This window comes from Phocoena phocoena, chromosome 17 (assembly GCF_963924675.1).
Source record: "Phocoena phocoena chromosome 17, mPhoPho1.1, whole genome shotgun sequence".
NCBI lineage: Eukaryota > Metazoa > Chordata > Mammalia > Artiodactyla > Phocoenidae > Phocoena > Phocoena phocoena.
This window is the reverse complement of record NC_089235.1, coordinates 66,348,233-66,362,735: the sequence shown is the minus strand read 5'-3', so window position 1 is coordinate 66,362,735 and position 14,503 is coordinate 66,348,233. Positions and strand designations below refer to the sequence as shown.

At 37.6% G+C, this 14,503-nt stretch overlaps 1 protein-coding gene across 1 annotated transcript; it reads right to left on the bottom strand.

The window, feature by feature from the left end:
• Positions 1-10,734: 10,734 nt before the first annotated feature.
• ZNF572 (zinc finger protein 572) lies at positions 10,735-13,262 on the bottom strand. Its single transcript, XM_065895245.1, has 2 exons — positions 13,184-13,262; positions 10,735-12,245 (listed from the first exon to the last, which is right to left on the bottom strand). The coding sequence occupies exons 1-2, from the start codon at positions 13,260-13,262 to the stop codon at positions 10,735-10,737; spliced, it is 1,590 nt and encodes a 529-aa protein (XP_065751317.1).
• Between the last annotated feature and the right edge of the window lie 1,241 nt (positions 13,263-14,503).

Below are 14,503 nucleotides of genomic sequence, written 5' to 3'. Positions count from 1 at the left end.
ATTATGTTTTATCTGCTAATGAAATAATTATGTGTCAAAACACTTTCACAGGCATCATTAGACACTCAAAACCACTGTGATTTAAAAAATAACAAATATGAAACAAAGAGGTTAAGTGGCTTGGCCGAATCAGTTTATAAGTGATGAAACCAAAAGTTAAACTTCTGGTATCCAATCTTGTGTTTCCCCAATACTTTTTTTTTTGCGATACGCGGGCCTCTCACTGTTATGGCCTCTCCCGTTGCGGAGCACAGGCTCCGGACGCGCAGGCCCAGCGGCCATAGCTCACGGGCCTAGCCGCTCCGCAGCATGTGGGATCTTCCCGGACCGGGGCACGAACCTGTGACCCCTAGCATCGGCAGGCGGACTCTCAACCACTGCGCCACCAGGGAAGCTCCCCAATACTCTCAATCAATAACTTCTTTAACTTTTCTCCATTATAAAACCAAGACTTTGATTTTTTCCTTGACATTCCTCACTGGTATCAACAAATTCAGCTGCTTGAAATACACATCAAATTAAAAACAACTCAAGAAAAGAAAATCAATTTAACGTGTGGGAAATCGTTTTCCTGAAGATAATTCTTCAATAAACTGCTTGTTGGTATCTGTGAGTTCCTATACTGCTAAAACGACAGACGACTTGGTCAGCTGACTCTTGTAGAAGAGAATACAACTATCACCAGGATGATTGTTACTTGATTACCCTGTACTAGAGATTATCATAAGAGGATTTTTTTCATATTAAGTAGGTAACTTTTTTTTTTTTTTTTTTTTTTTGTCCACGGCACACAGGATCTTAGTTCCCTGAACAGGGATCCAACCCATGCCACTGGAGTGGAAGTGCAGAGTCCTAACCACTGGACCACCAAGGAATTCCCTAAGTAGATAACTTTTTAATCCTTTGAAAGTCACTTTCTTCATGTGTGTACGGTCAAAGATACACTTCCAAACTGGGGGCAAGAAGAGCATTTGTGATACCTAGCATAAGGCACGTCCTAAATGCCTATACTTTCTGAACTGAATTAAATGCTATATAACCATCACTTAAGTATGTTTGAATGTTGGCCTGGCTGCACTTATTCCAAAGCAAAAATCTGTCACTCAAGCCTGAAGCGAAGGCAACGAAATATGACACAAAATCACCCAATTACTGGCAGAAAGTAATAATACTTTCGTAATCATAACAAGAGCTGACACTTTTATAGTATGCGCAGCATTCTAAAACTTTTTTTCGTACATTAGCTAATTTTGTCCTCACAACCACACTATCAGGCAGATACTATTTTTAGCCCCATTTTACAAACAAGGAAACTGAGGTACAGAGAACTGGTAACACAGCTAATACATACCAGAGCCTGAACCCAAGCCCAGGAAATCTGGCTTAGGAATCTAGGAATGTTTGACTAGAATGCATTTTTTTTCTCCTTTAAGGTAAATATTCAGTTAACCTTTAAAACAAACAAAAAGCACATTTGGTCTTTTCATTCCATCATTTAGTCTTTCTGCAACAGTAACATCAAAGATCACAGATGACCAAAACAAATATATTAATAGTGAAAAAGTTTGAAATATTGTGAGAATTACCAAAATGTGACACAGTGACATGAAGGGTGAAAATGCTGTTGAAATAATGGTGATGATAGATTTGCTTGATGAAGGGTTGCCACAAATATTCAATTAGTAAAAAATGCAATTATCTGTGAAGCACAATAAAATGAAGTATGCCTGTATTTCACTTAGCATAATACCCTCCAGATCCATCCAGAAAAATGAAAATACTAATTTGAAAAGATATATGTACCCCTATGTTCACTGCAGCACTATTTACAATAGCCAAGATATGGAAGCAACCTAAGGGTCCATTGGTAGGTGAATGGATAAAGATGTGGTATATATGCAGTGGAATATTACTCAGCCATAAAAAAAAGAATGAAATCTTGTCATTTGCAGCAAATCCAAGGACTTGGTGAAACTCTTGATCTTCTGCACAGATTTGCCCAGCTTCTGGGCAAACTCTTTGACTGGTTGCTTATGCAAACCAAAATGGCTTCAATAAAGGTTCAAGCAGTTCTGTTCAGGCAAATCCAAGCCCCTGATGAAAATCTTTTCATTTTCTTGGGATAAATACCCAGAAGTTGAATTGCTGGTTACATGGTAGTTCTATTTTTAGTTTATTGAGGAACTTCCACACTATTTTCCACAGTGGCTGCACCAATTTACACTCCCACCAACAGTGCACAAGTGTTCCTTTTTCTCCACATCCTCACCAACATTTGTTTCTTGTCTTTTTGATAATAGCCATTCTAACAGGTGTGAGGACATATCTCATTGTGGTTTTGATTTGCATTACCCTAATGATTAGTGATACTGAACATCTTTTCATGTGCCTGCTGGCTATCTGTATGTCTTCTTCAGAAAAAATGTCTATTCAGGTCCTGTGCCCCTTTTTTTTAATTGGGCTGTTGTTTTTTTGATGTTGAGATGTATGAGTTCTTTGTATACTTTGGATATCAACCCCTTATCAAATATATCATTTGCAAATATCTTCTCCCATTCAGGAGTTTGCCTTTTTGTTTTGTTGGTGGTTTCCTTTTCTGTGCTAAAGCTTTTTAGTTTGCTGTAGTCCCATTTTTAAATTTTTACTTTGTTGCCCTTGCCTAAGGAGGCATATTTTTAAAAAATATATTGCTAAGACCAAGGTCAAAGAGATTACTATGTTTTCTTCATGGAGTTTCATGGGTTCAGTTTGTACCTTTAAGTCTTTAATCCATTTGTTTTTTTGTGTGTGTGTATGGTGTAACAAAGAGGTCCAATTTCATTCTTTCGCATGTAGCTGTCTTGTTTTCCTAACACTATTTATCAAAGAGACTGTCTTTTCCCCATTGTATATTCTTGCTTCCTTTGTCATAGATTAATTGACCATATGAGTGTGGGTTAATTTCTGGGCTCTCTATTCTGTTTCATTGATCTATGTGCCCGTTCTAGTGCCAGTACCATCCTGTTTTGATTACTATAAATTTGTGGTACAGTTTCAGGTCTGGGAGCATGATACCTCCAACTTTGCTCTTCTTTCTCAAGATTGCTTGGCTATTTGGGGTCTTTTGTGGTTCCACAGAAATTTTAGGATTATTTGTTCTACTACTGTGAAAAATGCCATTGGTATTTTGATAGGGATTGCATTGAATTTGTAGATTGCTTTGGGTAGTATGGACATTTTATTGATATTGATTCTTCCAATACATGAGCATGGTATATCTTTCCATTTATTTGTGTTACCTTTCTTTCCTCATTATAATTTTGAGAGCATAGGTCTTTCACCTCCTTGGTTAAATTTATTCCTAGGTATTTTATTCTTTTCGATGCAATTATAAATGGGATTTTCTTAATTTCTCTTTCTGATCGTTTGTTATTAGTGCATAGAAATGCAATAGATTTCAGTATATTAATACTGTATCCTGCAACTTTACAGAATTCATTTACTAGTTCTAATAGTTTTTTTGGTGGGGTCTTTGGGGTTTTCTGTATATAGTATTATGTCTTCTGCAAATAGTGACAGTTTTACTTTTTCCTTTCCAATCTGGATGTCTTTTTTTTTTTTTTTTCTTGACTATTTGCTGTGGCCAGGACTTGTAACATTATGTTTAATAAAAAGTGATGAGCATGGGCATTCTTGTCGCATTCCTGCTCTTAAAGCTTTCAGCTTTTCACTGTTGAGTATGATGTTAGCTGTGGGTCTGTCACATATGGCCTTTATTATGTTGAGGTATGTTCCCTCCATATCCACTTTGTTTTTATCATAAATGGATGTTAAATTTTTTCAGATGCTTTTTCTGCATCTATTGAGGTGATCACATGATTTTTATCCTTTGTTTTCTTAATGTGATGTATCATGTTGACTGACTTGTGGATGTTAAACCACTTTTACATCACTGTAATGAATCCCACTTGATCGTGGTGTATGATCTTTTTAAAGTATTGTTGAATTTGGTTTGCTAATATTTTGTAGAGGATTTTTAAAAATTATTTTATTTATTTCTTAGTTGCAGCAGGCGGTCTCCTTAGTTGAGGCTCACTGGCTCATTCATTGTGGCACATGTGCTCCTTAATTGAGGCCAGTGGGCTCCTTAGTTGTGGCTTGCAAGCTCTTAGTTGCGGCATGCATGTGGGATCTAGTTCCCTGACCAGTGATCAAACCCACATCCCTTGCATTGGAAGGTGGGTTCTTAACCACTGCACCACCAGGGAAGTCCCTTTGTTGAGGATTTTTGCATCTATGTTCATCAGGGATATTACCCTGTAATTTTCTTTTTTTGTTATGTCTTTGGTTTTGGTATCAGGGTAATGCTGGCCTTGTACTATGAGTTTGGAAATATTCCTTCCTCTTCAATTTTCTGTAATAATTTGAGAAGGATAGGTAATAGCTCTTCTTTAAATGTTTGGTAGAATTCACCTTTGAAGCCATCTGGACCTGGACTTTTGCTTGTTGGAAGTTTTTATATTACTGATTCAATTTCATTACTAGTAATTGGTCTATTAAGATTTTCTATTTCCTCATGAGTCAGTCTTGGAAGATTATATATTTCCAGAGATTTATCCATTTCTTCTTTGTTGTCTAATTTGTTGGCAAATAATTGTTCAAGGAATTCTGTTATGATCCTTTGTATTTCTGTGGCATTGGTTGTAATTTCTCCTCGTTCATTTCTGATTTTATTTATTTAGGCTCTCTCTCTTTTTCTTGATGAGCCTTGCTAAAGACATGTCAAGTTTGTTTCTTTTCAAAGAACCGACTCTTAGTTTCATTGATCTTTTCTATTGTTTTATTAGTCTCTATTTCATCTATTTCCACTCTGATCTTTATTATTTCCTTCCTTCTACTAACTTTAGGCTTTGCTTACTCTTCTTCTAGTTCCTTTAATGTTAATTTAGATTGATATTTTTCTTGTTTATTGAGGTAGACCTGTATCTTTATGAAGTTCTCCCTTAGAACTGCCTTTGCTGTGTCCCATAGATTTCAGAAAGTTGTGTTTCCATTTTCATCTGTCTCTTTGATTTCTTTGTTGACCCACTGATTGTTTAGTAGCATGTTTCTAGTCTCCATGTGTTTGTGAGGTGTTTTTATTTTTCCAGTTTTCTTCTTGTAATTGATTTCCAGTTTCATATCGCCAAGCAGTTCTTAAAGTGTTTCAACCCAAAGTGAGTCTCAGCTGATCCTAACCCAAGACAGGGTAAGAGGGATGAGGAAAAAAAAAAAAAAAAAAGGAAAAAGATTATCCATATCCAAAGAAGCTGCCTTAAAAAAAGGTTTTCATCAATTAGATGTATTTGTCTTGAATTACATGTTTATCTCCCCCATTAGCTCCATAAGATGTTTAACAAAATTATTTCATTGGGGCAATTTAAATTGATACACATTTCTGAAAAGCAATGAAGTAATATACCTTTAAAAACTTTTATGCCCTTTGACTCAATAATCTTACTTCTAGGAATTCACTCTAAGAAAGGAGATGGACAGTAAGATTTGTACACCAACAAAAAGCAAAAAAGCAAAACCAAACAATCACAACCACAATACCAAAACAAAAACAGCCAAAAAAAACCTATTCAAAAAAGTGTTATTTTTAATAGCAAATTACAGGAAACAATATAAACATACGTCAGAACACTTAAATTGTTATGGTACATCATTCAGTGTAATATTATCAAGCCATTAAAAACCTCATAACTAATTTAAAACAATTAGTTGGAAAATTATATGATTAGGAAAAAATGAAGACAATGCTATATACATAGTCCATATTATCCATTTTGTAAAAATATTTATTCAGATACATGCTCAGAAAAGAGGTTACTGGGAGATTCCAGAACATTCCAGAACTCTGGAGAAATTGATTATGGGTCATTTGTATTTTGGTCTTCATATTTTTATGTATTTCCTACACTAATACTTGCTAATTGTAAAATATACAAAGAAGTACAATTTAATGATCAGAAAGTAAGCTATTTTTAAGGGGAAATTTTTCTCACCTGTGTTTGTCAGTCTAGTCAATATTTTCTTTAATCTGACCATCTATCCATATGACTTAGCATGGGTCAAAATTAATCATGATCCCTTTTCAACCAAAGCTTCCACTTCCTCCCTCACTGTGTCAGATCCTAGAATATCTACTGATTTTACCAATTAAGCAATGTTAGATCAGCAAGCTAGCTATCTTAGCACCCATAAGCTACCTCTGCTTGTAAGTGACTACGTGCCCACTATGTCATGATTACCAAGATTTTGTTTCCATCTGTTATCTTTACAAGCAAGCATTTGGACCATCCTTAGCCTTGACTTGATTGTCTCTGAGGTTAACTTCAAAGATAATCCAAAGACCCATTGTGGTCTCGAGCCACTCTATGATGGTAACAATAGCTAATATTGAGTGATTACTAGGTATCAGCAATGCTAGGCATATTATATATATTATCTCACTGACCCTCACAACAAAGCCATGAACTAAATGTTCTTAATATCTTTATTTTAGAAACATAGAAACAATCAATCCGAAAAACGATTGAACATTTCCATGCCTAGAGCCTACACTTGGCAAAATTATAAGCAAATGAAGGTGAACAGGGAAGAAAAACATTTCCTTAGCACCTATTCTATGTCAGGTATCTCACCTCATTCACTGCTTACCAACTCTTACAAGGTGAGTACACAGTACAAAGCTAGTAAGTGACTGAAACATGAATTTGAAACAAGTTTTAAACCCCTCCTAGACAGTCTGAACCAAAAGCCCAGGGTCTTACTTCCATAGGATTCTGAACAATTGGGACATTTTAGGGTCCTCTAGCGTTAGTGTGAGGATAGGCCCAGCTTCCTAGGACAGTCACTTTCATTTCCAAGTCAGCCCCAGCCTCTGTGGACTGGGCAAGCAATGGTGTTATAGAGCCCAGGGGGACACTGAGACTATACAGCCTAATCCAGTAGACTTTATCCATTGGTGAATATCCTTCAACCAAAACCAACACACACTTCACATGCCAGGCTTTTTGTCAGGCTCTGGGATTGCAAAAAATGAAGTCCATTCTCTGATTCAAGGAGTTGACAGTCTAGTAGAAACACCCATCCTGGAAGGACATACTCTTGGACGTTACCATAAAACATATAAGCACGTGACACCCACTCAGTAACTATTGAGCACCACTATGTGCAAAGTATTGTGTCAAACTTCACCAAGCTTGCATTTTCGGAGCAGACCTAACCCACTTTAATCTACAGTTATCTCTAGTTCCTCAGATTATCAAATTATTAAATCTGAAGATGGAGGGTTCAGCATAATAAACATAGTTTAGGAGTTGGCAAGGAGAAAGGAGTCATCTGAAAAGCTGCACATTTTCCTACTATTAATCTATCCTTACATCTGTCCCTCCTACTGTCATTTGACCTCTGCTAGACACATATTAGGCATCAGGTAAATTTTCGCTGAATGAATGATTATGCTGCTTGAAAGGAATTACACAAACTCAAATACAGAATAAAAAGCAATGAGTCTTATCACTACAATGATTACCAGAAACTGAGAGATGGGCAAAGGTGAATATGTGGGACTAATGTATAAGGAGCAATTGTCACATACCATACTCTACTACCTCTCACCATCAATAAGGAAACTTCTACAGCACCAAGGAGAAGACCATTTGGTAGATCAAACTTCAATGGCTTAGAATGATGGAAGTAAACTTTTATCTCAGGTACTTAATAGAGACATACGTTTGCATACCTCCTTGTAGGCTATAAAGCAGCTGGGGAGTGAGTTCCCTGCTCCATTTGTGAATATATGCATTAACATGAATTTCCCCACTCCACTGTAGGGAAAAAATACACAAACCCTCACTGTGAGTACGAAAAAATGAATACAGGAAGGAGTCTTCTTTTTAATTAAAAAGAAACTATGAAACACATCACTTGTAAAAAAGAATGCTTTATTTAATCAGGTGTTGAATCCTTTGTGCTGGCAAGAAAAATAGAGAATACAGAATATTTACTTCTTCGGGAGCTAAACAAAGAACGTATTTGCTGATGAATGAAAGTGAGGCAAAGGCATCAAATAGGATTAAATTTGACTATGTTAAATTCTCCATTGTAAGTGACAAATCTCTCTTCTGCTTTCCTAATTTTTAATCCAAAGAGACAATGATGCTTGACAAATTGTTTTACTAATAAAGCCCATCTTAACCCATCTAAAATGTGAATGTCTATGCTCCTACAGACATTTGAGGTTTGTGGAGTGGGTTTTATATAATTGTGGGCAGTCATAAAACATAGTGTAGGGATGGTGATAAGACATAAATTGTACCAATTGTTAATCTCTTTCAGATGCAAATTAACTGAAATTGAACTTGCTGTTTTGTTCTTTCCTGACTTAAACTGAATCCTTTGTTTCATGAACAAGAAAATTCAATTAGCTGAATCAAATAAAAGTGTTTTCAACAGTCTGCAAACTTAAAACACAATACAGTCTTGTGTTTTTATACTACCTTCTTCCTCAGAGTTCCTGAGGTTTGTCACAAAGAATCCCCAAGTAGGAAAGCTTGGGGCTGTACTGCTGCTTCTGAAATGTGTGGAGGATATTTTTCAATTTGTTTCCATTAATAATAAACAATTACCATTTATTTAGACCCATTATATTTTAAGCACTGGGCTAGCTGCTTTACAGACATTTATTTAACCCTTAGCGAAACCCCACAAGCTAGACATTATCTCTGCTTTACAGATGAGGAAACGGGTTCAGAGTGGTTACTTGCCATACATACTGGGATCGATGATTGAGCACCACCTCATCAGCTACTGCCTTGCAACTGATCGTTAATCAAACTCTTATCAAACATTAATCAAACTCAGTTGTCTGTGGTAAAAACTACTATGAACACTTATCCTCAGATATTAGAGTTTAAGACAATTTGCATAATACTATGTAACATACATAGATAAAAGTATGCTTAGGTAAGGGTCACATTAAAGCCAATGATGCCCAGTAACATTCTCCCCCCTTTCTGAAAGCAGAAAATCACCCCCAAAGACTTCTTGAATACTTATAATTGTTAGCTTTTGCTTCATTTTTAAATCCTATCACAATATAGAAAGACACAATTGCCTCACCAGTATCAGGGGCACCACAATCACAAAAGAAATAATCCCCATGCAATTCAGCTACCCACCAGTGATCTATAGCCCTTTGCAGCAGCTGTAATTGGCCCCTTCTGGCTCCACATTCCTAATATGCATCTCTACCTATTCTTCATAAAATATATTTTTGACTCCAAAAAAAAGATGAAATCCTAGGCAAGTCCTGACCATCCTGTACATCCACCTTTTGCACTGCAGGAAGAACTGGAGGTGGGGGCATAGGGAATATCTTAATACTTTACAAAGCACCATTCCCATTGGACAGACGAGCAGGGAGGATTATGTCTCAGTTACCAGATCCACACACCACATAAGCCAAAGGGCAAAAGAAAATTGTCAAGGCTGGAACTAAGGAATTTGGGGCTCCAATGACAAACTGTCCCTGGACACTGGCTCAGACTCAGTGAGTTAATTATTAGAAAAAGAACCCAGTTTCTGACCTGATGAGGACTTATAGAATAGTAAAACTGAGGGGAAAGGACCATTTGACAGGAAACCTTAAAATAGAATTCAAGAATCCTACATCCTAATCTGGCTTTGGCCGAGACAATGGGATCATGTCACTAGATGACTGAGATGGCTGAATATGAAACATACAATCATCAGAATAGCCAATTTTTGGACTGAGTACCTTCAAACCTCTATCCCAGGGAATTCCCTGGAAGTCCAGTGGTTAGGATTCCACACTTCCACTGCCGAGGACGCAGGTTCAATCCCTGGTCAGGGAATTAAGATCCCACAAGCCACACAGTGTGGCCAAAATTAAAAAAATAAAAACAACTCTATACCATTTCTAGTCTATATTGAAATTCCTCTTGGAGAGCAGAAACCCCAGAGCACATTTCTTACAGTCTTATAGGAACTAGATCTGTCAAGAATGATGATCTTGAAAGAACTATTTGTGATATTTAATACAGCATCCACCAGTCATGTGTGGCTACTGAGCACTCAGCAAGTGGTTTATGTGACTACGGAAGTCAATTTTAAATTTCATTTCATTTTAATTTAAACTTAAATATCCATTACGTGGCTAGTGGCTATTGTACCAGGCAGTGCAGTTCCAGATACTGTAAAAGTTAATTTTCAGCAAATAAAAACACATTAGAAAAAAAAAATTAGTCTTTTCTTCCTTAAGACCCAACAAAATAGCCAGGAAATCACATTATTTGTTCAAAATGAACCTTTCTCTGGGTAAATCCCCGAGGACAGAAATGATTTGCTGCTACCCAATCAGGCAACAGGAAATAAGGAAATTCAATGACAATCTCATCTTCAGACTCCCAGGATTTCTCTCCATGTTTTTCTTTGAAGATATTCCTATCTTACCTTAAATAAAAAATATTCTTCTTTCTCTCCATCATTGGCAGTATCTCTCACTGGGCAGATCCGATGACCCGATGACCTGGGTCTTCCCAACCTCTAAGGTGAGAGGTTGACTTTTCCCAAATGTTTTGGCAAACAAACCAAAGAAATTTTATAACCCTGTGATCAGAGAACACCTTAATTGTAATGCTCCGATAAGAAAAGAAAGGGGAAAAAAACCAAAACAGACTTTGGGACTCAGGAGGGAGATGAATTTGGGACTGAAAATGAAGAGATAAGAGCCATTTCCCCAGAACAGTTTTTCCAAGTCCATTCATGAGGAAAATCTTCAACTTCAGGAGACACAGAAGACTTTTCTATATGAATTTTCTGATGCTGAATGAGGTAGGCACTTCTGCTGAAGCATTTCTCACAGTCAGTACATTTGTAAGGTTTTTCTCCTATGTGGGTCCTCCGATGCCTGATAAGGTTAAAGCTTTGACTGAAGCACTCACCACAGTCAGGACATTTATAAGGTTTCTCTCCTGTGTGCGTCCTTTGGTGAATCACCAGGGTGGAACTCTGACTAAAAGTTTTCCAACACTCAGAACATCTGTAAGGTTTTTCTCCTGTATGTGTTCTCTGATGTCTTATGAGGTGGGAGCTAAGGCCAAAACTCTTTCCACATTCACAACATTTATATGGTTTCTCTCCTGGCTGGATTCTGCATTCGTCTATCACACTGCAGTTCTGACTCAAACTTTCTTTATATTCAGACGTTTCACAGGATTTCTCACCTGTGTGCATCTTCCGGTGTGTAATAAGGTTTGAACTTCGACTGAAATTCTTCCCACATTCTGTACACTGATAGGGTTTTTCTCCTGTATGTATTCTCTGATGCTTTATTAGAGTAGAATTGCAACCAAAGCTTTTTCCACACTCAGGACATTTGTAGGGCTTCTCACCTGTGTGTGTCCGCTGGTGGCGAATCAGACTAGAACTCTGACTAAAACTCTTCCCACAGTCGGGGCACTTATAAGGTTTTTCTCCAGTGTGGGTCCTCTGATGTTCTACTAGGACATAACTGTGGCTGAAGCATTTCCCACAAACCGGACATTCGTATGGTTTTTCACCTGTATGTGATCTGTGATGCTGAATAAGGTGAGAGCTGCTACTGAAACTCTTCCCACACTCAGGACATTTATAGGGTTTCTCTCCCGTGTGAGTTCTTTCATGGATAATAAGATGGGAGGTGTTGCTGAAGCTTTTCCCACATTCACCACACTGGTAGGGCTTCTCGCCTGTGTGTGTTCTCAGATGCTGAATCAGGTGAGAGCTGTTACTGAAGCATTTCCCACACTCAGAACATTTATAAGGTTTTTCTCCTGAGTGGGTCCTCTGGTGAGTTCGAAGATGAGAACTATTATTGAAGCTTTTCCAACATTCAGAACATTTGTAAGGTTTGTCCCCAAAGGATGAAGTCTGCTGGATGGCAGCCCTGGTATGTTGTCCTGGGTCCCATTCCCAGTGATTGGGTTTTTCCTCCTCTTTTCCTGTAGAATTTCCCTGATTCTCCAAGTTGCCATCATTCTCACAGGAATCATCACACTCAGTTTCACGTCCCTGGGACCATGTCAATGGCATTTTTTTTGTGTCCTCATGCTTACAATTTTGTGGGCCATCACTTTTAGACCATTTTGAGGCTCTCTCTTTATCTGCCTTAGAGTTACTGTGTTGAACAGTTTCCAAATTATTCTTACTTTCATCTCCTGCAAGAATAAACAAATAGTCTAAACACATTCGCTAGTCTCTGCCACAGGAAAGAAATTCTGAATCATGGTGAAAGAGAGGGAATAACAAACTCAAACCTCGTAAACTATTTTATATGAAAAAAAAGTTTTTATAGCTAGTTTTAATTCTTTTACTCTATGTGTTCATCAAGTAGACGAACGTTTTGTACTTACAACAACACTAATGAGGTATCTGAATAGTTCTCACCGATTGCCACAAGGGATATCAAGCTAAAAATAAAGACTTAATAGAAAAAAGTAAGGGAGAAGATGAATAGAACACTATCTGAGGTGAAAACTAGATAAGACCTTAGTTAAAATCTGAGCATGTTAACAGGGGCTTCCCTGGTGGTGCAGTGGTTAAGAATCCGCCTGCCAATGCAGGGGACACAGGTTCGAGCCCTGGTCTGGGAAGATTCCACACGCCATGGAGCAACTAAGCCCGTGCACCACAACTACTTAAGCCTGCATGACTAGGGCCCGTGCTCTGCAACAAGAGAAGCCACCACAATGAGAAGCCCAGGCAATGCAATGAAAAGTAGCCCCCACTCGCCGCAACTAGAGAAAGCCCGTGCGCAACAACGAAGACCCAATGCAGCCAAAAATAAATTAATTTAAAAAATTTCTTTTTAAACCTAAGCAAACATAGAAATAACAATGATACCCACTACTTAGCAAGAACAGTAACTTTACATATAGTGTATCATTAATCCTAAAAAATACGTGAGACAGATATTATTATTCACTTTTCTTAAGGATGAGAAAACTGAGGCTGTAGGAGTTTTCATAGCTTGGAAGTGACAGAGTAGGGAGTCAAATTAAAGTCTGTCTCATTCTAATGCCCTGATCTTTCTACACATTCTACAGCACATTGTATAACGAATTTCCAAAGGATTCAGATCTTCTTGATCCCTCACCTGTAAAAGTGCTTTTCAAACTCTCCCTCTCTGTGAAGCCATTAGAATCTGAGACCAACAGTTTTTGCTCTTGTTCCATCACAATGGTCACAGTCAGGTTAGGGATCAGAAATCCTGTGGAAGGAAACAGGTTATGCTTGAAGGCATTTGTTAACATTTCTCCTTCTTCCTTCCTCTCCAACTACTGCAACGTAACAACTGTAAGCATAGAATGTTCTGTGGACCATACTAAAAATAAGAAACATGGGCCTTAGAAATCCTTTTAGAAAATCTTATCTCAGATGCAGGTATTTAGAATTACGAGTTTACCTGATTTACCTTTCCTAGGGAAATAATTTAAAAATTAAACCTTCACATTAAAGTCTGAGGATCAAGCTTCAAAAACAGAATGAATACCAATACTCACTGTCCACTTGGAATTTAGAAACACTTTTAATTGAAAAAATGAAGTAGTTTTTTGGAAAAGGCACCAATAATAAGACATTAAGGAATCAATATGCAGGTATAAGAAGCAGCTAAAGAGAAAGCACCCTGTTTCGTTTACAAAGAATAAGTGGGTCCTTGACAGAAGGATGAAACCTTTGAAGTCAATTTCAAAAGAAAGTTAGGATTTACTTAACTAGTAACAAGAAATTAAGACAAGGTAGGGCTAGAATAACTATAGCCAATAATCTCTAAACATAAAAGGGAGGCCAACGAGGAAACTCTTCCTTGCCTCTTCCTCTCTATCATAATCACAATATCCTTTTCAGCCTAAACTTTATCTTCTGGACCCAACTACAATCCCTGAGCTACTTTATGGGACTGGAAATGTGACCTTTCACTGGAAGGCAGTTACACATGGACTTGGCATTTCAGGATATAAAGAATAGCACAATTCAGGAAAAATGGGAGCTTAAAAGAAGGCACACATATGGAAAACAAAAGATGGTGTACTTATAATTTTCACCCTATTACTGCCTATTATGTGGCATGCAGTGAACTAAATACCTTACACGTGTCTCATTTAATTCTTACAACAGCCCTCTGAAGTGTATAAACAGATACCAGCATGCTGTAGGTGAACAAAATAGACATTACGAAACTTTCCCAAGGACACACAACCAGAAAGTAGTAGAGCAGGATTCAGTCCCAAACCTGTTTGGACACTGACTTCAACATTCTTATCTGATACAGTAAACAACTAGAGCAGAAAGCAGAGCTGGGCATAACCCCAACCTGCAAATGATCAGGACCTTTATTTTGGAATATATTGACTTCCACCACCACTCCCCACACCTGGCCCCAGCAGTGAAATCGCCAAGCCCTAACCACTGGACC

Bases quoted from the DNA above. Each gene is read 5' to 3' on its own strand.
- ZNF572 (XM_065895245.1), bottom strand. From the start codon at position 13,262: ATGGAACAAGAGCAAAAACTGTTGGTCTCAGATTCTAATGGCTTCACA. The intron at 12,246-13,183 runs GTGAGGGATCAA...TTATTCTTGCAG, and splicing joins TTTGAAAAGCACTTTTACAG to GAGATGAAAGTAAGAATAAT.